Source organism: Thunnus albacares, chromosome 22 (genome assembly GCF_914725855.1).
Source record: "Thunnus albacares chromosome 22, fThuAlb1.1, whole genome shotgun sequence".
In the NCBI taxonomy this organism is placed as follows: Eukaryota; Metazoa; Chordata; class Actinopteri; order Scombriformes; family Scombridae; genus Thunnus; species Thunnus albacares.
The window spans coordinates 24,785,143-24,809,585 of record NC_058127.1 but is presented as its reverse complement, the minus strand read 5'-3'; the positions used below and the strand labels follow the sequence as shown (position 1 = coordinate 24,809,585).

The following is a 24,443-nucleotide window of genomic DNA, read 5'->3' as shown; positions in this document are numbered from 1 at the left end:
GTTTGAGGACTTGATGCAAATTGAAATCTAAGTGATTCATAATGTATTTTTTTTACACAATATTTGTTTCAGAGAGATTTAAAAGCTGTAGGGGAAGGATGGAGAGGGACATACATACGCAAATAATTGTGTTGAAATTGCTTGCCAGTTGCGGCATCATACTGTATGTGTGACTCTGATTCTCTCTCTATGTGTGACTCATAAGAACACCTGTGATTGTCCAAGTGGGTACTCTGTCTCTACACACTTTTATAGCACTTTCTCCTACTGTATGTGGGCAGCACTGACTGAGAGGAAGATAAGCATGTAACGTTGACAACCAGGAGTGTTTCATGCAAAAATTGTACTTTTTGTAATACTGTAGTTAATCACTTCCCATAGCCTGGAATCATCAATGTATGTCTCAGGCGACAGAGCCTCTAAATGTGGAAACTAAGTTAGCCAATGAAAGCATGTCTTACTTGCTGTAGGTTCTATGGGTCTGTGACCACTATTTGACTTGTAACCCACAGCTATAGTCAGCAGCAGATTGGGAAAAAAATGGCTAAAGCTATGGCTGATTTTATCAAAAACTCTCTAAAGAGCTTAGCCTGGTTCTAGGCCTCTGAATCAACTGCCACATCTCCAAATTTAAATACATCTGGTGGTGTTTGGTTCATTGACAGCTGTTTACCCCTGGTTTGACCTCCACCACTCAGAGCTTTGCCGGCAGGATTAGGAATGGGGAGATCATCTTTGTTCATAGCAATCTCGTTTACTAGCGAGGTACATCCATGAAAAATAGCAGCAGAAAATTGGCCAGAAAATGGTAATTAGAGTGGATGAGATGTACAGGTTGTTGTAAATTGACTTGTAGATACAACCCTTAAATATGCCCTCTGGACATGTATTAAGACATATAAAAATACTCTGCTTCAAACAATATATTAATAATAATGTGTTTTTTTTACTCACACAAAAAATATATCATTACCACTTTAAAATCCTTAAAATGACATCAATTCTTTCTCCCTCATTAAAAACTCTCTGAAAATCTCTGAATATGCAACTATATTTCATTTCAGAAGTTCAACTGCAGACACAAGTTGTCTCCTACTTCACTGTAAAGTCCATTCTCAGTGTTTTTGCACTGGAGGATTCAAGTTTCCACATCACACTTGTTTAAGATGCATATTGGACCACAATTGGCTTCTAAACTAGTTGTGATGTCACAAATCCTGCTTGTAGGCCCATCCATTAAAATCTAATTATCAATGAGCACAGAGAAACTTTCCAGTTTTAGCAGGTGAATGTGAAAACAAACATACATCATTCTGCACAGTGAAGCTTGAACATCCAACTGTAGAAACAAGAAAACAAGAAAAACATTGATCACCATGAAGAAAATTCAGTTAACTGCTCCCACCAACCACTACTGCAGCCTCCAAGTGATAATGACATTGATAGGATGGATACGTCCCTTGTTACTGATTCATAATCCTTTTTGGGCTGAAGCTGATGATATTTTCAGCATTAGAACTTTTTTTATCTTCCAACGATATAATTGAAATCTCTGGTAGCAATAATGTAATGTAATGTGGTGCTTTTATTTCTAAAGCTGGTTTTACACCAAATGTGCAAGACGGCATACTTTGTGCAAGCTAAGATTAAGTCAATTAACCCTTGTTTATGCAAAGCATTACTCATTCTCTCTTGACACAATTACTTCTTTCATTTTTTGTGTGTATAACAGAGAGAGGAAAGTTTGCCTTTTTGTACAATTCATCACATTGAGGCTACACAAAAGAGTTCTTGGAGAGAGATCAGGGTGGTAGTTTAGGCTTTTCTCGTCCCTCTTTGGGTGTGGCTGTTTGGAACAGCTATGAATACTTTTGCCTTTGGATGTGGTCAGACGATACATCGTACGAGCTAGTTCATTTGAAGCCTACTGGGGCCTTTAAGTATGTTAACACTCGGAACTCAAATGCTCAAAAATACCAAATAATGTGGGCAGTGCACCCTGCTATGACACACGCACACACCTGCCTTAGAAATAATGAATTTGCACTTTTGTATTTTCAGCATTTGTGTGTTTCTAATCATTGAAATCTGATCAGAAAGGGTTCAGGTTACCCATTGATGAAGATCATAGTGAATCAAAATATTTCGGGCAAAACTATGCTTTTCTTTTTCCACTAAGCCTACAGTCCATTCCATCTGGGCTGTTTTGGATGCTTCTCTGACTCTCCGACCCCCTCCAGAGCATTACATTATTTATCTGTTCTGCTGGCAAAGCCACTCTTCTGTCTGTTTTTACATCTAATCTCGGGCCACAGCTGCATGCTCAGCTGATGCAATTGAGGGGGAAATATATGTGGCGGAGATGTTAATCTCTGCCCCCACTAGCCCCCTCTCATGTCCTTTGTATCTATGGATCTATCTTCTGATCCTGTGGATTATTAGGCAGAATGTGTGCATGCTGCATTTTTTGTGTGTACAGTATGTTACTGTATTTCAGTCATTCTGCTAGACTAAACACTTGTTACATCTGGCAATAAATTCTGGCAACTGTGTTTAAGCTTTTTAATGGCTGATAATGGTTTCATTTATTTTTACAGTCTTTTCCCGTTCCTCAAATGTTTCACTCCCAAAATGAACCAGACCCAAAAACCTTAAAAATTTCGACTTGATTCAAAAAACAAAATTAGAAAATGTCTTCTTCAGTCATTGTAATTCCATGACACCCCCCACCACAACACACACCCTACTGATAGTACATGGATGTGGAGCAGGCACCACTGTTTGATGCTGAACTGGGATTGGCAAAATCCTGGATTATAGCATTTATAATCTGGTTGCTGTGGCACTATGGGACGCTGCAGCTCAGGAGAGATACCAATCCTATTGCCATGGCAACCAAGAGAGGGAAAATCCACTATGAAGAGTAACAGCAGGGCCTATCCTGGAAGTGCAGAGACACACACTGGTTAATGGTACTGTATTATGGCAGCATTAGAAGCATGAGTTGGTTATTGAGTTCTATAATGGTCCAATTGCTGCATCTTTTACTTTCTACTGTAAATGAAAAGTAATTTGTATTTATTTGTGTCAGCTTATTAATGGAAGCCATTGTTGAGGGCATCCCGGTCTCCACGAGTTCTTGACAATCTGATTGTGAATGGTTTGATCTCATGTTTTGTTGACATGAAATGGAAACTCATGACGTGTCGTACACTGTCGTCACAGAGATGTAGGCCAGAGTTGGAAGGGCAGTGCAGTATAGCAGATGATGTGTGGCTTAGTTATGCAAGGGGAAAGATCACCCAAAGGAGCTTAGTCTGAGAGAGAACTCTTTCTGAAAAAAACTATCTGCCTGAACGTCTTTTCTCAGAAGAAGATTTTTAGCTACTTTAGATCTTTATGAGGTACACTCACTTTTCAGAACGGTTTGGTGTCAAACCATCTCTGGTTGTAGTACAGTACCATTTATTGCCTTGTATGCATATTTCAAAGGGTCAGTTCACTCAAATTACAAAGAAAACAACATATGTTCTCACTTACATCTAGGTTCTAGATTTACTCTCTTCAGAGATATCTGTTTCTGAGATTTCTGCACATAACTCCGGAAGTTGTCTCTACTAGAATACATGATTATGCAGACCATAAACTTGAAGGAAGGAAAGAAAGTGTTTTTACATATAGTAAAATAGTATGTATTATATAGTATTTAAATTAATTACATGAGATCATAAGGAATTTGGCAGTTCTCCTTGATTGGACATTGAGGAGTAGTTTCTTTTGGCCAGTTTTGGGCAGTGTAACAAGCTGTCACCACAACATTGAAAACATTACCACCTTATGATGTTGATATGGTTAAGCATTAGCATGTATTTGGAGTCATGTTTCTGTCCACTTCATGAATCCATGAGAGCACTGAGAGGGAGCCAAAGAGGTAAAGTTGTGTGCTGTAGAACTAAAACAATGAGCTGAAAGGTACTAAAAAGCTTAGTGAGACTGAGGTGAACCACACAGTTGTGTAATCATTTTCTGTGGGTTCATCACTACAAGTGATCCCTTTCGCATTACACATCGTCACTTGACCCATTGTTAACCAATATAAAAATATCGATCAATGGAGCTTTAATTATAGAAAGTCACAGAACCGTCATTGTATGTTACATAAAGATCAAAGATTGAACCATCATATCAGAATTGCAATAGCAGAAATGAGAAGAGCGTATGGAGAAAATCAAGGATGGAGCAAGGAACAAAAGAAAGCAAACTGTGGAGCAAGAGGCGATAATTTGAATTTAATATCAAGACTGAAAAGCACAGACTCTGAACTCCAGGCAGAGCAAGGTGGTGCTGAGAGGTGTGATATTAGTGTTACTACCTGGAGACTGTGTGTGTGTGTGTGTGTGTGTGTTTTAGCTTTCACATTTTCATCTCCATCTGTATCAGTCTTCTGTCTATCTGCTCTCCCCTCTGCATCATGATCCTTTTTGGCTTTCTTGTCTCTCGTTCTGTCTTCTTTTGCCAATCAGAGCCATTCTTCTTCTCATCTCTCATACAGCTATGTGGGTGTTTGGCCAGCTATTTAAGGCAGGTTCACATCCCTCCACACACCACTTTCTTCTCTCAGTGTGTGTTTTGAGATGGCATGGTAGGGTTGCATTCAGTTAAACAGAGCTGGGGTAGAAACTCACTGAGATTAATTTTCCCCACTGGATTCATTCCAGGCACCAACATCGCCAAGTTTTAGTACCTGGGAGTGCGTGTGTGTGTGTTTTCTCATTACTCACTGTTTGTCCTTCACGGCATCAGAGAGCACCCTAAAAACAGACTGAAATGACAAGTAAAATCTTTAAGCAGCTATACTCTTGAGCAATTTCAAAAAATACAATTAATACTTAGGTATTTTTTGTATTCTAATATCCAGTTTTATCAGTAAAAACTATTCTTGTCAATAGTGTGTGTAATGTGTTCTTTTGTCAATGTGATGTTGAGTTGTTGAGTGAGTCATTATTTTTCTAATCCTAATGAACTAATTTCAAATCAGCCTTTTCTTGAAAGAGCTTTCATTTTTTGTACGGTAGTTTCTCCATTAGTTTTCTATACATTCAGAAAAAGAAATTTTAAAGGGGTTCTACAACAATTTTGTATGACACTTCCATAAACTTGGAGAACATGTGAGGGACAGATCAAAAAAAGAATGGTCAAAATCAAAACAGCAGAGGCCGAGATATCCTGACTTTAGTCTCTTCTATGGGTCAAGCTTCAGAAACACCTGATCCTACATTTCCCATAATGCAACTCAATAGCATCTCTCTGCCTGATAGGGCACAACCACATCTTTGGAATTTGTGTAAAATTGGTGGAAGGTGAAATTGAAATCAAAGAGTTTTAAGGAAGTATTTTATCTGAAAATGGGTACAGTTCTCAGTTGATATTTTGTAGATCATTGTGATTTATACTTAATATTGTCTAAAAACACTTCCAGAGTGACCTGGTGGCGTAGGGGTTAACACTCCGCAACGTCCCACAACATCCCACAATATCGTTGCCATAATATGGTTCACCTGTGTTTTCATTTTAATTAGAGATAATTGAAATTGGATTTAAATATTTTAGAGGCTTTTCTTTAAACAAACACTATCCTTAACCCTAAACCTTGGAGATTCAATCTGTTCCTTCTGTTTTCTTCTCAGTGTTTCCAGCTAACTTTTTTTGCATTTTTGTGCCACTGTATTTTTAAGATACGATATGATAACAGTTTAATGAGCCACTCAGAGAAACTGGGACACCATTAGAGAAAGTAAATTATATTAGGATACAGCAAAAACAAAAGATAAATAATAGCATAGGACAGCAATAACAGAACTTCTAAGTTGTGACTGTTATGTTACCATTATGAAATATATAAAAATAGTGATACAAAGCTTTGCTATTCTTACTTCTGGTTGGTCAGAGGTCAGGCTCAGCAGACTCTTCATCAGGTTACCACTGGGTTACCATGCTAATCTGTGTAATATATGTACAGTATTTGTACCTGTATACATTGTGTGTGTAGGGTTGGTGTAGGTCAGCGTCTGTCAGCTGGAAACCCAGTTAATGTCTCAGACGAGCAGGGGGTTGTTTCAATGCTAGTTGTTCAGCAGTGGTAAGTCTCCATCATTCACTTCTGATTGGACAAACAGGGTTTACAGAGACTGCAGGACAACACATTTGCTTAATTCTTTGACATCTGGCCCATGTACCAACCAGATAGTGTAATGTTTCTCAAGTCGACGTGGTTTGACTTTGCACTGAAGGTCGAAGTCAAGTGAGAGAACGAACATTTCATGGATCAAAGTGGTGACATATTCACTCTGCCTGTCGAAAAGCTACATACCATCCCTTTCTCAGCAAAGAAAGTATAAGTGGAGCCACTACAGTCATGTAGCTTCAGAAGACTCTTGGAGGACTGCTATGACATACAAAATGATGGTCATGTGATGGTCAAGCTTCTCCACTAGTAGTGATTACCTTCTTACAGTATAAGCAATGTTAGCTTAGTTACAAAGCTACCAAAAAGTAGCTTAAGGATGCCCTCACCCATCTTCTTATGTCATATGACCTTGGACTGCACATTTTAGCGGCCCTTCAAGAGTATACTGCAACGCCTCTACTGACCTGAGATGCACCATGTTTGTTGAAGAGTCCATCGACACATCTACTTAATTTCTCTTCTGAGATCCAGGTAGAATAGAGATGATAAGAAGCCTTCCCAGGTGGAAATCACATATCAATACCCAGATAACATATTTTTCCAGGAACTGTAATTCATTCAAAGTAGAAACCTTTCAGCTGAATCCCAAAATAATAATACATACAGTGGACTACAACAACAACGTCCAGTTAATTGGATATGTTGGTGTTACTAAGGTTTCACAATGAGGAAGCCATTTTCTGTAGGTCTCTAATTCTGAAGCAAAAGAAAAATCCATGCTTAAACCTGGTCTGAATCTGTGTTTCCATAGCAACCTTGCCTCAAACGTCTATAATTCATGTTTAATTTTTTTTTTTTCATAGCAGTTGTGTGATACTGTGGCATGTTCCTTATGGATAGACACTGCTGTACAAATCTCAGATTGAGATTGCGTGTATTTATGTGTGTAATACTGATTAATACATATATCTACATGTATGCTTGATGTTGGATTTTAAATCCCAGATTTGTGTTTGCTGGATAACTGTCTGCAACCCCCACTGCACTACATGTGTTTATTAAATGGACTGGACTTCCTTCTTGTTCCTCATATCTGTCTCTGCAGATAAATACACCACCTCACACTTCTAGTGGGTCATAAGTGATGATCGAGAGAGATGACATTTGTATGAGTCTATACATTGTTTTTTATAGGAAAATCCTGCATAGCATACCTTTTAATTGATTCATTTTTTGATTGTTAACCAGAATTATAACTTAAATTGAAATGTGTTATACCCCTTGTTAGCATTTAGCTGCTACATTTTACCACAACGAGTTAGGTTGATATGATTTGGGGCATCAAAGCACTTTGGAACTAAAACTAAATCAGTAAACCCTTTCATACACCTGCTACACACATCATTATCATCCCATTTTCCTCCACAGCAGGAACATAAAGCAGTAACACATCCTCATAATTAAACGACCACATAGATTGATTGTACCTGCACTCCAGAACGACCAATAGGAGCATTTTCAGAATGACTCAGAGGTGTGTTACAACCATTACAAATCACTGTTGAAAAATAATGATGTTTTATGGTGTAGCAACGCTGTGGTTGAGGTCTGGTTAGGTTTAGGCACAAAAAACACTTGGTTAGGTTTAGGGAAAGATCATAGTTTGGGTTAAAATGATCACTTGAAATGCGGTTTCTACTTCCTTAAAGTTACACATCCTTCGTCGTCATGGCAACAGTAAACATCACGATTTCTGTTGTTTATGTGTTTTTAAAAAAAAATGTCGCAACGATTGGAACCATGACATTTGAACAGCGATTTCCTGCAGCTAAGTCCACTTTTTACCATCTATCTATCTAGCCATCCACCCAACCTGCCTCCTCCTAATAGGGCAAATTGTCACCTTATATTAATGTCATCTCAACTGCGTCACTTCCCTGAGTCATAATTACTACGGTCGCTAGATGGCATAAATGTAACTATAGGTTGTTTTTTGCGTCTGAATTTTAGACCTATACTGTCGTTTTTCTTTTGAGGACGGGCTGGGCTTTACCCCTCACCGCTCCTCCCTCCCGCAGCCAGCAAGCCATATGGTTGATCACAGATTAAAAGTATTTGTTGTGTACGCCTGCCCTACCCAGTGGATTACCAACCCACAGGAGAAGTGCAAAGGGCGGGGTTGTGTGGGATGGGAGAGGAAGAGGATGTCATCTGTTTGAGCAGCCCAGAGACAGAGGAGTAATGAGTTTCCTGTTTAAACTAGTGATGACTTAAAGGAATTGTACAGCCCACCTGTACAAGGCCAGCTTTGACCTTTGTCTCTTTAAACTGCACACACACACACACACACACACACACACACACACACACACATAGCAATTAGGTACCCTAACTGGATGATTGACTTGGCAGATGACAGCTGGTTAGAAAGAAGATTGAAGGAGACATTAAGTGAATTATGTCCAGGAGAAGGTTAATGAAACTAAAAAGGTCTGTTGGATGACAGAGGAGAGGAATGTCACGTCTGATTGTGTGTTTAAGTTGTGATGGAGGTTAACTGAGCTGAAGTGGTATGTGTGTGTATGTGAGTATTGGTGAAATTGTGACGGTGCTAACATTTAGCATGAATGTGTGTGATGTTGTCACATCTTGGCAAGTCATTTAGAATTTGTCTTTAAAATGTTCCTCATTTAAAGCAACACTGCAACTTTTAAAGTAAGAAACATCATAGTCTTCTTCTTAAGTTGAACTCATAATCAATAAATGCACTCTTCCTCAATTCAATACACTCAGGGATTTTGCTGCTAGAGTTTTACTTGGTCTGGTATGACCAGTAGCTTATGGTCACTAATGTTAGCTTAACTTTAGATAGATATTGCTGTGTGACTGATAATACTGAGTCAGGTCACTGACTGTATGACTTTTTTTCTTCTTGTGTTAAACAGATTTACCATGTCACCAACCCTGTCTCCCTAAAAATAATGTATATACCACTAACTTGCAACAGCAAATACACTTTGAAAGAAATGTAATGCTGCCCAGATACTGTTTTTGTATCAATATAATATTGAAACAATTTCAATCAACATATCTGCAAAGTTGCCAAATGTGCATACTGTCTGTATCTACAAAACATCTACTGTCAACATGTTGTGCAACAATTCCGCACATTGCAAATTGTTTCCGGCTTGCAATCCTGTTCCACTCACTCTCAGTCACATCCCTTAATGATGAATGATGTTTTTAAAACAGCTGCCACAAAAGAATCTTGAAAAATGAAGGGAAACTCAGTGCACCATCAACCTGTAACTGCCACATGTGGCCACAGATCAGCAAAGGTTTTGAAAACATCTTTCTTTTAAACAAAAGCCACTGTGGTGAGCACACTGAGTCATTTTGAGCCCTAAGCAACTTGTTAAAATGTTTTCTTGATACCAGAGAAGTAATCTGAGTTTTATGTCATGATAATGTCAACTTCAAGTTCAGATGGCCTGGTATTTTAATAAGAGAAGCAGGGCATTCTTCTCACCTTACATCTGCAGCACAGAACCTGACCGCAACATCTTACACCAGTTTACTGTTGAAGGTCATATACTGCCTCACCTGACAGGCCTTGCTCATGTGTATATCACTCATATCCAGGGGTGTGCTGTAATTAATCATAGTTGCCTGCAATTTGTTGCTCTTTTCCAAGATGCAGTCACCATCAATCTGACCAGTTTAATTTTTCTGAGGACACACTGTATGTTCTGCAGAGCAGGTCATTTAGAGGGTGCTTGGTTTGACTATTATCCCATTTTGTGACATTATAACTTATTTTTTTACACAAAATTACTAACTGTTACCTCTCCAGCAATTTTGTGTAATCAGTCAAAATGATGGGGGCCATTTGGAAGTATCCATCAGTGCTTTTGAAATTCAGAAATTACAGAAAAGTTTCAGTTATAGCAACTTCTCTCCATTCCTCTCCAAATGTCCTTTTTTGTAATGTCTTTTGTCACGTATCAGATGGGAATTAGATAGAAATCGTCTACATCAGAGTTGTCAGCCTGTAAAATCTGCAATCAAGCCTCGCTTTGACATAATATTTATTCTTAATATGATCACATTTCCCATGATAGACTGAAATTTGGTTCCAAATTCCCACCACCTAAACATAGAAAACAACTAAGGAAGTTTTTTAGCAAAAAAATTCGGCTTAATTCCAAAAGTAGAGTCACTTACACCTGTTTTAATGATAGTTTCACAAGTATTGGTGGCTGTGTTTCATATATTCATTATACTCCATATGGTATTATACCATATTGTATTACTCAGGATTCCATACTTGGCCTACTCCTTTTTTCATTATGAACACTGTTGCTAGGCTAGAAAATAAAAGCAAAACATTATACATAGTTCATTTAACATACTTCCACTTAGGGTTGGGGTTCAATAACATTTTTTAACATACATCTAATAGTGAATGTCCTCATATCGGAATCCTTTTGAAACTCTTATTAAGTTTTTATGTTTAACTTTAAATTAAATTAAGCAAAAAAAAAAAAAAAGTAACTTTGCATTCAAGAGCTAAAATGCAAATATATACAATGAAATACCCAATACATGTAGTTTTGTGAACTACGATGGGAAACTACATGGGGAAAAAAGCAATAAAAAAGTTGGTCTCAAAAAAATACCCAATACATTATAATACTAGTGTTTTTCTTGATAAAATACATATTACATTTGCTAGATAACTATCTAAAATATTTTGTACATTATTCTTTGCAAATAAGCAAAAAGAATGTTTTTAAAAATAGAGCTTCTGAGATACTCTGAGCTTCACAAATCCATATATTTTGTTAATGTGTAGCCTCATCCAAAATGGCACCAGCTATCAGAACCCAATCACACTTGCACTCAGCCAAATTATACCACATCATGGTGTAAAATTTCTTAGCTAAGCAGTATACATACCAATTGGTGTCCAATGACCCCAACAGTCTTTAACTGGACAACCCAAGAAATCAAAATTTCACTTGTGCAAAGTTTATATTGGAATAAATGGCATGGATGAAATTCCAGACAGCTCCAGATGCATCTCTGATTTGAGGTTTTATTTAATTGTCAAATGTATTAGATCATAGTTGATGGCATTTATAGTTGACACCCTGTCATTGTTTGTACATCACTCAATTTCAGAGATATGTTGTGGATATGTAAATATTTTGTTCAGTTCTCCTTGTTGCATTTTTTTTCTCGTGTGATTTTGTCAGATATGCTGAAACGTGATGATCACTCATTCCAAAGCTGATTTCTCATGTGCTTTTTGTGACACACTCAACAATGAGGAGTCTTTCTCCCTATGCTAACATATTCAATGAATGAGAATTGTTTGGGTGATATTTTCAACAGCGAGGGCATTGTTAGCCATGTCCTAGAAGACTGCAAAGAGAATGGAGACATTTACCGCTCTGATGTCATCAGACAAGGATATTCACAGGACACAGGAACAATACAGACTTACATCTGATCATGGATGGTATACACATGTAGACATGTAGAAACAGCAGGGACCTGTTTTCTGATGCTTCTATTAAACAGCATACCATTAATTCTGTGCAGCCAATCAATTGCTATGAAAAGGTCCGTGTGGCTTAATTTGCATTTGGTCCAGTAGAATCAATACAGCCCTGCTCTGGGCTACAGTCTGACACAGATCTGCATTAACCAAACAGCATGCCTGCTTCCATTAAACAGTCCACGACATGAGGTCTAGTGATCACAGCACCAATAAGCAAGAAAAGTCACTTTGGGGGCTGGACTGGTGCCCAGTATGCTGCTAGTATTGTGCACCAGTCACCAGTAGGGGTCATCTAATATAATGACCATCAGTACTAACATGGATACTGCCATTTTTCTTGCTTAAAGACAAAGCTGGCCGTTCCTCTTTAAGTTAGTGCATAGCTTTAGCAGGAGTTCAGCAAGGATGTAATAAAAGCAGGGCTTAGTTTTCAGTCTGGGTGAAGGCATTTATGTAAAGGTCGCATGGAGGCCGGTTACACTGGTTGTATATGTAACCTTATAGGAGTCACTTCAAGGGAAATAAGCAGGCAAGGACAGGTTAACAGTATTATTTACCAATATTATTGAGCAGCATGTGACTGATATTTCTTTTCACTGTGGTAGGTGACACACTTCATACTCTGATAATGAAAAACAGTCAGATTTGTCTGGTTGACAATGCTAATGTAACATATCTTCATGTTTAAGTTCATGTTACCTGGTTGGTTCATGACAATCGTTGCACAAACCTCAGACCAGAGAGATCATCTTTGCTGTAGTTTGACAAATAATCAATCTAAATTTAAGATCCGCTTACAAGCTTTATAAAGAGCTTTCAACCAAATCTCATTGCCTTCATTAGCAAATGGAATTCACTCACTCGTCATGGTATTAGTTCAGTTATCATCACATGACCTAAATATGGAAATTTGACCATGAGTTACAATTCAGAACTCCAAAAGACGCTAGTTAGTCGACCTTGAGTTGAGATTATTTTGTCAAAATACTCCCAAGGTTAAGGATGAACTTTCATGCTCAAATTATATTTGCTAGTGAAGTCTCATATCCAGATGTAATCTAGATGTGAACCAAAATACTTTTATTTACACTTCTAAAAAAACACCAGAAGAAGAACTTGTGATAAAAGCAGTTTAGCTAGCTAGTTAATAATTAACTATCCATCAGTTTACAAAAAACACACTGATGACCTGCATGGTTGGACCAAGAACATGATAAATGTGACAGAGCTAGATGGCTAATTTCAGTTTCCATTTGAGTTCCTCTGTCCTCTCACCCAGTATTACTGGGTGCAATGCTTTTGACAAAAAGAATATCATTATTTCAAAGATAACAAAATTCCCATTGGCCTGTACTTTGTGTTTAGTGGTAAATGGTGAACATGGTTACCTGTCAAACATCAGCATGTTAGCATTGTGATTGTGAGCATGTTAGCATGCTGATAATAGCATTTAACTTAAAGCCACTGTACCTAAGTACAGTCTCACAGAAATGCTAGCATGGTTCTAGATCCATCATATTTTGATTTTTAGATAGTTATCCAAACTGTCCAAGACACATAAACTAGCTGTGAGTAAAAATTGTATTTTAGACATTTTGATGCACATCAATAATTGTATCAGTCTTTTGGTGTCATCTATTTTGACATGTAAACCAATAGATCACAGCAACATTGGCTCTTTGGGCAGGGGCACTATTTAGGGATGAAAACCATGATTGACCTGGACATGGGTCCTGGAACATGGCAAGTTTAGATATGTGTATTGTGCCAGAGTTGTTGAGTTTTGTGTAGATATGACAGATAAGATATACGTATACATATTTTTATTATCATCTTAGGTTCAAGTAGACATTTACTGTCTCTTTTGGAATAAATGTGTTTGACTTATGCATCACCATTGCCCACCATCGCAAATTATTACAACAATTATTGGCCCATATCTGTCCAGTGTGTATGTGGTGCCCCCTCCCTCTTCCTGTTTTGACATGCTGCCCTTTGCCGACCACCCTCTCTCTCTTCTCTCTCCACATGCATAGCTAGGCTGGTGGGTGTAAAAATAGCTGAGTGAGGGGGCATGGGGGGGGTGGTGGTCAATGGTCAGGGAGTTGGAATTAGCAATGAGGAAGAGCTAGCAAGCACTGTGCTGGCAGTAGTAAGAGGAGGCAAGTCCAGTCAAGAGGTGCAACAGGGACAGGAGCACTGCTGAGGCCAAAGAGAAGTGGGGTTTGGCCCGGACTGAGGGGGTTGTCCCCCTGGATGGTAGCCTGTAAAGTTTTTAGGGGGATGGTAGGGGAAGTAGAGACAGGGAGTGGATTAGTAGAGTGATTAAATGCACTCACTTAGATTCTTCTATGTTCTGATGGGATAGACTTGAATACCTTACACCATGGGAAATGCAGCCATGTGTAAGGTGTGCGGCTCGGACAAGGGTCTGAGGGCGGCAGGCAGCCAGTCTAACCTGGACCAGAATGCTTTGCCAGACTACTACTGTGTGGAGCATTTTCCTCTGCAGCCTCCACTGATGCTGGTAAGACCCAACACTGGCAGGTGCAGCCTGTAGTCCAATTTCAGGAGATATATACAGATAGAAAGGTTTTGAGTAACTTTTTTAAGCAAAATCTTTGAAGCACAAAGGAGTCAGTGTCAGCTCTAGCTTTAAAATCTTCAGTTATTTTTATTTTGGTCACAATCTTGAAGACACCTGTTCATTGTCATGTCATGAACAAGCTGCTCAACCTGCATGCATTCTGTAGTTTTCTCTTTCCAATGAAAACATGTTCTATGCTGCTTTGGAATTATTGTTCTGACATAAGAATCAGTATTGATTTGTAGCTTGCAATAGGTATCAACAAGTATTAATATATTACCCAGGTGTGTGAGTTTGGGCTTTTTAAGAAATGTGTGTATTTGTGTGTAAGTGTGTGTGGGATGGGGTGAAGTGTTGCTCCCTCTCCTCTCTCTTTAAAGGCCAGTGTGACATTTTTGTTCCTAAAGTATCTCCACATAGCAGCATGTGTACCCTTGCGGCTAATTTGAAAAGCAATATAATGACTTTAGCAGCATGCCGCTGCTGCAGTGCTACCAGGAATACAAGGTAAACATATTAGTCATTTAGTCAAGTGCTGAGTCCTGATGTGTGACTTTTCCTAGAGCACATTTTAGAAATATGTGTCAGTGACAATATTAAGCTTGTTTCTGAATAAATGGTCTTTCAAATCAAGTGGCAGTTTTGTAATAGTATTGCCTTGTTTTATCAGACTGGAACTTAAAGTAAGTGGAGTATCTCAAGCTACCTGGTAGAACTCTAATAGATACATATATAATAAACCTTGATTTAATTAGGGGCACTATGGCCATGGCAACATACACAAATACATGCACACAGCATCACCTAAAATTGTCTGCAGGGCTTCATAAGAATGTAAATGTCTGACAGGACCATACTGGTGGCTTTACATGTTTAATGCAAACTTAAATGCCACCATTTTTATCTAAACATACTATATGTTTTTATATTGATTTAATACCTTGGTACAAAAATCAACATGCACAGAATTAAACTTGCTTGAGATTGTTCTTCACAGTAAACATCTTTCAAGGAATATTTTGCAGAGTCGTCATTGCTGGCGTATTCAAGGGCTGAAGGGAAATTCTGACGTCCTAAATTTAACTGATGAACAGTAACCTTTCAATAAACTAAACTAATTCATAAGATTTGATGGCTCCAATTGTTTACGTGTCTTGGATAACAGATCCGCCAAAAATCACCAATAGTTTCAGTTTTTTAAACTGTTCCAGCTTTTCCCCATCATTATCAGTTTACAATAATGGAACGTTAACAATACAAGCAAATTAAAGCTGCACAGAACAGTATTTTTATATAACAGCAGAGCAGTGTGACAAATAGAGCTGAGCTTCATTACTGAGGCGGGGAAACAGACACAATGTGTCTGTGAGTGAGTGTTTGCATGTGTGTGTGTGTGTGTGTGTGTGTATGTGGTGAAGTCAGACATATCGACCCGTTGCCCTCAGTTTTTTGACTCGACACAGTTGTACTGTATGTTACATTGGCTGCTAAACACTCCAGTGGATACTTACAGTACTTACACTGGTGTTTATGGATGTTAGTCCCTGGTGAGAGGGTGGAAGAGATTGAGATAGGATGCATTAATCACTCTGTGTAGGTGTTCGTGCTTCATTTGTAATTTTCACCACAATATCACAGTTTTTCCTCTAAGCAGATAAAATCATTGTCTCAAAGTTGCAACATGGGTTCATGCTAGGATTCCAGTTTTTAACATATAAGCTAACTTCAGCATCAGCCCAATAAGCAACAAATGAGTCCAGAAATAATGACTGAAGTAGAGCTACAATGATTAGTTGATTGGCAGAAACTTAATCTGCAAAAGTTTTGATTAATCATTTAGATTTTTTTTTTTCAAGCAAAACACCAAACTCGATGGTTCCACTTGTTGTATATAATAGTATAGCAATATCCTGGGGTTATAAACTGATGGTTGGTGAAAACATGCAATTTGAAGACATTACTTTGGGCTTCAGGCCATTATGAAGGACTGGTGTTTCATTGACCTGACAATTAACTGAGTAACAAAAAAATCTGAAGATTAATTGATGAAAATAACTGTTAGTTGCAGGCCTAGATTGAAGTTATTTTTGAGTTTGGTGTTCCTTTATTTTTTGAAATGACAGCAAACTCTAAACAATAAAGAGTCCATAAAAGTTAGGGGGCCACTGTATTCATTGTAGTACATTAGAGAACCATAAAATCAAATATTATTGCAATCCATCCAACAGCTGAGCTGACAAATCACCCAAAACCATAAAGTTTTTGTCAGGATATAGTCTGCAAATACACACACTGCAACAGACAAATGAGGGAAATAGCATTCTCCATGATTATATGAATACTAGTAGTTTGTAACAGCACAGTGAAAGGTAAATTTACTGAGGTTGAACATGACATTCGAGCATGAGCAACAGCTGATGATAAGATGAAGATCCTCCTCTTCATACCCACAAACCCTTGTGTTGTGGTTAATGTAGTGTGTATCTGTAATAGTACTTACATTTGCAAGTAAAATGTGTGTATTGTATTTATTGGGATAATGTACAGTTTTAAACATAAATGTTAACATTTGATGAACTGCACCAGAGTTAGCTTTAAAGCTATTTTTTTATCTGCAGTCCCTTACAAATATAACATATAACAGCACAATAGCAAACAGTGCAAAGCAAAAACCACACAGGACACATTATACAAAATACAAAGCTACACACATCTACTCATGTAGAATTGCAGGGGAAAGAAGTGCAGTGATGTTACAGTCATTCAGTGATGACAGTTACAGACCCGAGTAACTCAATTACGGATTGCAAAATGGAGAAAGAGACAGTCAAAATGTCCAAACGTTGGGATCAGTTCAAGCTGAAGCAAAATGAAAACTCAGTACAGTGTGTGTAAAACCGAACTAGCCTACCACAATAGCACAATGTCAGTGCTTCAGCATCTCAGCAGAAAGCATCCAGTCCACGGAGCAGACACAACACAAGGTAACATTAATGTCAGCATTAGCATTAGCATAGCATCCAGTTACTCCATTAATTGATGGAATGATCGGTAGAATACTTGATTACTAAAATAATCGATAGCTGCAGCACTACTTGAAAGAGTTTTCTAGTCTCATATCACTTCAGTGAAAGTTCTTTTGCACTTTGCATTACCAGATTTCCACTTGCATATGTTAAAATAAAGCATTTGTACGGGCACTATTGCCCACATCATGTTTATGACGTTGATGTTGTGCAGCAACTCATCCCACATCCCACCCACCTCCTGTTTTTAGACATGGTCTATTCCGGTGGACTCCTGAACTATGACCTTTGACCTTGTTTTTACACTGATATAGTTATGTGCAGCTTTGAAGTTCTCCACAACTCCTCTAGGAATTCATTGGAACTTTAAAGGTTTCTCTCTGATCACTTCATACTTGCTGATCCCCATTCAGCTGCTATGTCTTCAATTTAACAGTCATGAAAAAATACACTTTGAGTCATTTGTTTAAAAGACTTGTTATATGTCAGGTTATGAAATTGTAATGTCCTGTCAGAATATAACATACAGTATATTGAGTAAGAGTATGTTCCTTACATAATATGCATTACATAATATATAGGTATGTGCAGTGAGCTTACCGTATATACATTTATGATGCTGTGTTGCTACAGTTTTATTAAACAACTACACAGATGCTCCCCCTCAGCTATTTGCATTAACATCTAAATTTAGCTGAAACACATAATCCTCCTGGTCCTGCACTGATGGACTGTATGCTGATAGGTCCAAAGGGGCAGCTCTGATTGGCTGAAAACAGCCTAGGGCCATTTCCAAGTTGTCTTCTGAGGCTCAGTATTGCTGTATGCAGGTCATCTGACATTGATCATAATGTTAATGAAGGGGATGGAAGCACAGGGAAGGTGAATGTGTTGAATATATCAGGAGTTCCAGATATGTCAACTTGAGGATGATGAATTACAACAGGCTATTTTTACTTAGTATGAATGATCTATAATATGTCATTATTTTTGCTTGGGGTGAATGCCTCACACCTCCAAAATGTCAACTTTTGGGAGTGAAAAAGAAAAGCAGCTTTTCACATGGCTAAATTTGGCTATTTGTGGTTATAATGATTATCGGTTGTGTTGATTGAAGTGCTGTTGTAATCTCTAACACTGTGAGTGTGTACTGCTTCATGGACTTATGTGCACAGGGAAACCCAAAAGAGCTTTTAATATCAGAAACACACACATAAACACAGCCTGCACCAACGGGAGAGGTGCAGTTGCTAGTAAACACAGATAATGTTATTACGTCCTGACAGCTAGAAATAGAATGTTCTCCTTCAATCAAATTGACACAGTTGCCACCTACAGTACTGTGTGTGTATGTGTGTCTTCTTACACTTGTTCTTATCTGGGCTAAATGTCCTCTTAAGTTGTTGAGGTTAGAAGAGTTTAAAGTTAGGTCATGGTTACATTTATGGTACTGGTTAACTACTTAACAACTAACAAATATAAGTCTAAAGTTCGCTTCCTTTTAGCTTCCCTTAGGTAGTACTAGCTAGTACTCACTGTACACTAGTATTGTACAGTGAGTTAGCTTTTCCATACCTTGATTTCTAAAAACAACTGCCAGCTTTTGCTTGTTTATGGGAGCAGTGTGACTGAACTGTGCTGTAAAATCAAAAATAATGAGCTAAATGAGGCTAGGAAGCACCACAGAGCTACAGAGTTGGGTTATAATTTTCTGTGTTGAATACAGCTAAAATAATTGATTAATGCAGCTTTAACAAGTGAATTTTAAAATGTTAGCATAGCTCCAGTGCTCCATGCTAACTGTTAAGCAAACAACTGTTTTAGTTATGGACTTGATAAACTACTAGCTTATTGTTCCAAAAGCTAACACGTTAGCCATATGAACAATAAGCTAACATTGGCAATAAGTTAGTATTTGTATGGCCATACAAATGTTAGCCGTATACTTGCCTAATGCTATAATGTGTGTGTTAATGTGTGTTAGCATCAGAGCAATAAGGTACTGTGGACAAATGGATGATTTGGATGTAGCTACCTAAATAGCTAAATGGTAAATTGACAAACAAGACAGTCTCACAAAAATTATAATAATCCTTCAAGGTTCTGGTGTGTGTGCGTTTTCCTCAATAATTGTTCACACAATTTGAGATTTATATAAGAAACTATGATATGATTTAGTTTTTCGTAACCCTCTGGACACACACACACATAATGAGCTGTTATATCTCACATGTGAATGATGCTGTGGCATAAGGCTGTGTTGATGGGCACTTCTAAAGGAAGCAATGTCCTTCATGTGTTCTGCTCTCACTTGTGCTAGCTCTGCTGACAGACAGAAAGCCCTGTTGTCATGGTTACCTCCAGGGAGGGCAGTGCTTTTCTCCGTGTGAAATGGGAGGGGTGTGGATGCTCACAGCCTGGGCACTGGTCTCTCACAGAGTGTTAGGGGGGGGTTTGCATTATTGATACAGCTCGTCACACTCCACAGATGAAGATAGTGACTTTGTAAATGAATGTTTGATGTAATGTGTCGGTGGAGGAGCTATAGGGCTGTGCTTTGTCACGCTTGGAAGGTTCGATGAAGTTTTGAAGTAACGTGGCTGTCTAGACACAATATTGTTACAGAAGGACCCACATCACATTTGTATGATGGACACATACTGGTGCTACTTTTTATTTCACTTAACTCCATCCTGATGTTTCTTTTTAAACACTGATGAAAGACGCAATGACCTCCATCTTGACTAAGGTTCCTTTATTTATTTTTATTTTTAATTTCTATCCTTCTTTATTGCCAGCAATAACATGACTCACCCCAAGAAAGACCTGTCAGAGCAGCTTTTCTGATCTGCACAGCACATTCAAAACAGTTCCCCATCAAAGAGAGTGACAAACTGACTAAGCTTCTTATAACCAGGAGTTATGAAACATTTTCTGTAGGACACTGGCTGCCACAATTTTCCCTTTCTCTCCAATGTTAAGTGTTTTCCATTCAAAAGACTCACTTGTCTGAGAGTCATGTTTGGTCTGAGTGCCACTATAGCAACCCGCCAGTTTGCAGAGAGATGATTAGGGCAAGGTCTTGCATAATGACTCGTCAACTCTGGAGGGAATGTGGGGATATTATCAGACAGGCCTGATTGTGGTAATGGCTGCTTTGTACAGTGCTCCTAGAAAACAATGCTTACCCTGTAAGACTATGTGAGACTGTATGAATAAGTCTTTCCATGGCTTACTCTATTTTCTGTTCTATTCTATTTTATTGTAACTGAGACTGCTTGACTTTTCCATGATTCTAGTCTTAATAAATTAACATTAAACTCAACAATAAGCAGCAAAATAAAAAAAATAGTACTTAGAGCCTTAATAGGGCTGTAGCCACGATTCCTCCCCAACACCCTCCAAGACATCAAGAAGAATTGTTTAGATTTTTCACATTTTGTTTGTTTATTAAGCAATTAAATTATGTTATATCTGTATTATATCAATTACATCTGCATGTTTTAGTTAAATATAACGGTTCTTTCACGGAAAATTCTCTGAAAATCGACAACTACTTATAAACTCGATTAACGAAACTCTAATTAAGATAACTATCTAAGAAATGTCTCTCTATTATCACTATGACTACTACCAGATTAAAACGTTCTTTTCAGGAAACTTTGTGGAAACTTTGTAAAATTACTGGAAAATGATGGCCTATAAAATAAAGCATCATCGTTTTATTTTCCCACTTCAAGGATGAAAACTATTATTTTATCCAAAAAGTTTCCTTTTATATTTTAGGTAGACTTTGAACCATGACAGTCCAATCTTATGCCTAACAATGTACCAGCACACAAGTAATATATACAGTAACATATAATTAATATGTACACCTAATGGCATGTCCAAACTTTTGATGTGGGTGTCAGAAATTCCTTGACAGATGTTTAGCTGAAATGGCCATGTGCACTGGATGTGCCGATTGGGGTAGTGACTGATAAAACTGCTGCTTTTCTGGACAGTAGATGCAGTTCAGTGCTGGCAAATACAACAGTGATGTATCCCAACAACAACAAGTTAACACGCATCAACCGGTGATGGCGTGTGTCAAGATGCTGACATTATACAGGCTTACAAAAATAAAAAGGGTGCTGTTATGACATGTGTCATATGCCGCCAGTGTGCGTTGCCCTTTAGAGTTGTGACTTGGGATCAAGCCCACAATGTGATCACTTTATCAAAGGAGTATTCTGACATTTTGTGAAATCGCCCAGAAGTCAGATGACAAGATTGAAATCATATTCATTTATGTGCATCCAGTACAGAGAAAAGGCCAGGAAGTGTTTAGTCTATCGCAAAGACTTGAAGCAGGGGGAATCTGCTAGCCTTAAGGAACTGAAAGTAACACTAAATGGTAACTTCAAGCAGTAAACTTGTACCTTATCTGATAGTAACACTGTCTAAAGAGCAAGGATGGATTACCAACAGAGCTAAATGCCAGGGAAATACCCAGGGCCCCCAGACCCCCAGGGACCTGGTAAGCTCCAAATTTATTGGGTTCAGATTTATTGCAAATTGCGCAATATCAACTGAAATTATACATGTTCTGATTTATTACCTGTCGTCTCTGCCTGTCTTTTGAAAGGCCAAAAAGCATGTTGCCAAAGGGCCCTTTTCTGATTGCTAATGGGGTGTTTTTCAGAGTTTGAATTTCCAACAAAAAGCTCATGAATGTAATACTTTTTGGTGTAAAACACATTTTAGATGACAGATCATCCTTGATCACAACAACAAGGACAGTTTCTAAAACGGTCCATGTACACGACTGCTCTAACTTTCTTGAACAGGCTTCAAGTTGACTTGACTGCAAGTTGACTTTTGTAATGTACATGAAATGAAATTCCTGAAATGAATGGCTGCCTGTAATGTAAACCTAAAAATTTACAGTGTGTGTAAAACATGGAGAATCATCAGTGCAGTCCTTTGAGGTGATTATATCTGTGGTGCAGAAAGCTCTGGTATGATAGGTAGTGATGCAGTGCAGTTCTCTGCAGCAGCCAGACAGCAGCTGACTGCAGGTCAAACACAAACATCAGAGCACAGCTATATGTATGTGTATGAAGGAGACATTGCTGCTGCAGTGTCACTGCTCATTTTATACATCATCAGTGCTGCATCCTTCACTCTGATCTCCGAGAAAATGTGAGCAGGTTGATGCTGTAGATTACTGAGTGACAGACTGTGATGAGGGAAAGGACAGACCACACTTCAACTTTGATATCCGAAAAAGCTGGCGAATGAGAATTTTAGGCAAACTGCGACCTTGGCAGCAAATAAGAGATCTTTGCTCAGCTCAAAAATAAACACACTGTCGCTGACCCCTGACCTCCCTGTTGAAGGTGGTAATGCAGTTTGAATGCAGTATAAAAAAGCATCACACAGTGTTTTTCCACAGCAGGAGCAGAGAGCTGGGAGCTTTGAACAAGCTGTGTGTGAGCCAGGATTTAGCTTTAGCGAACGCACCAAGAGGAAAATGCTGAATCATTCTGCCTCCTTATAGTCCTGGTCTGTTTCCAACTGCAGCTCTCTCAGCATCCAAAAACAGGGGACATGTCCTTCACTAAGCACGGACACACACATCGTTGTGCACAAAGGAAAAGCGTATATGGCTGACTATGGCTGTACTGTTTTTGTAGATGATTTATTGTGATATTATGATCATTGCAAATTTAGACCTTTTAAGAAACCAAATTTTCCACAAATTTATGACTCTTCCTGGACCAACTCCAACTTAACCTTTTGTAATATATAGACTCTATTGTTAGATTTTCTTCATTGATGTGTGTGTGTGCAAATGTGTGTGTATGTATATGTATGCATGGGTGTGTGTATATACTGTATATGTATATAAATGAGAAGATGGGTGTTACAGTAATATGGTGTGCCGATGACAAAGGCGTAGACAAGTGTTTGTGAATCTAGCCAGGATTGAAAACAATGGATTTCTGAGATATTCTGGATATGATGGAAGGCTGCTTTGGAGATGCAGCTGATGGGCTAATTAGAAATTCAGGTCAGCATTAGTAACATCAACATTTTGATTTGGTCAGTGCAAAGGGACTGGGACTCCAAGTAAGCACAGACCTGTTGCCTCTGAAACTTTGCACCTAATACTGGGAGTTCAGTCTTTTTGTTGTTCAGTTGCAACAGTGACGGAAAAGCGCTCATGCTATCAGGACATAGTGATATGTAGAGTGGTGTATTATCTGCATAGTTATGTAAACTGATCATGTGTTGTGCTGATAAGAGAGCCAAGCAGAAGCATATACAGAATAAACTTTAGACGTCTAAGAATGGATCCTTGTGGGACTCCATACAGCATGGCACATTTACTAGATCATCCTCAGATCATCTATTTTAGGCTTTTGCATTTCTTTGAATGAGATTTAGCTTAAAAAGTACAGAGCAGAGTGTTTGGTCAGAGACTGGCTGTGTTTGATTCTATGTCAGGTTAATGGCTTTTTGCCAAATGGTCAAGAAGATGACTCACTTATCATTTAAAATCAATTAAATAGGGATTGCTTTGATCAAAAATGTGACTCATTCACCTTGAGTGGCTAAATTATGTGATTATCATACTACTTGAAAGCCAATGACAAAATGTACATATGGTTTAGACATTATGCAGATAACATGATTTTTAAAATGTATTTCTTTTGTGTCTCTTCCAGTCGGACAGTAACACCAGTTTCCTGCGAGCGGCGAGGGCAGGGAACATCGACAAGGTTTTGGAATATCTGAAAGGAGGAGTGGACATCAGCACCTGCAATCAGGTAGGAGACGGAGAACATGACCTGCATAATACACAGCATCCCCCACACACACCCACTTACACTAAGGCTGTACAATATACAAAAAAATAATTTTTGATATAGGATGTACTTTGATTGGAGTGTGGCAAAAGTGGAAACACTTCTGTAAACATGATGGGAGGCTTCCCTACAAGCCTATTTCTGGACACTACAGTATAAACCCAACTACTAATATTATTGATCCAAATAATTAATTTTAACATTTGTCCTCCACGCCAAG

General features: G+C 38.3%; 1 protein-coding gene across 3 annotated transcripts in view; it reads left to right on the top strand.

Annotated features, from left to right (window-relative positions):
- The window catches only part of ank2b (ankyrin 2b, neuronal), a 149,456-nt gene that overhangs the window by 44,542 nt on the left and 80,471 nt on the right, over positions 1-24,443 (top strand). For 2 of the 3 annotated variants that reach the window (XM_044341039.1, XM_044341040.1), the window contains exon 2: positions 24,083-24,184. In XM_044341039.1, coding sequence (XP_044196974.1) covers positions 24,083-24,184 — 102 coding nt within the window. Of the gene's footprint in view, positions 1-13,931; positions 14,281-24,082; positions 24,185-24,443 lie in introns of those variants that run through there. The other variant, XM_044341038.1, reaches the window with a different exon arrangement.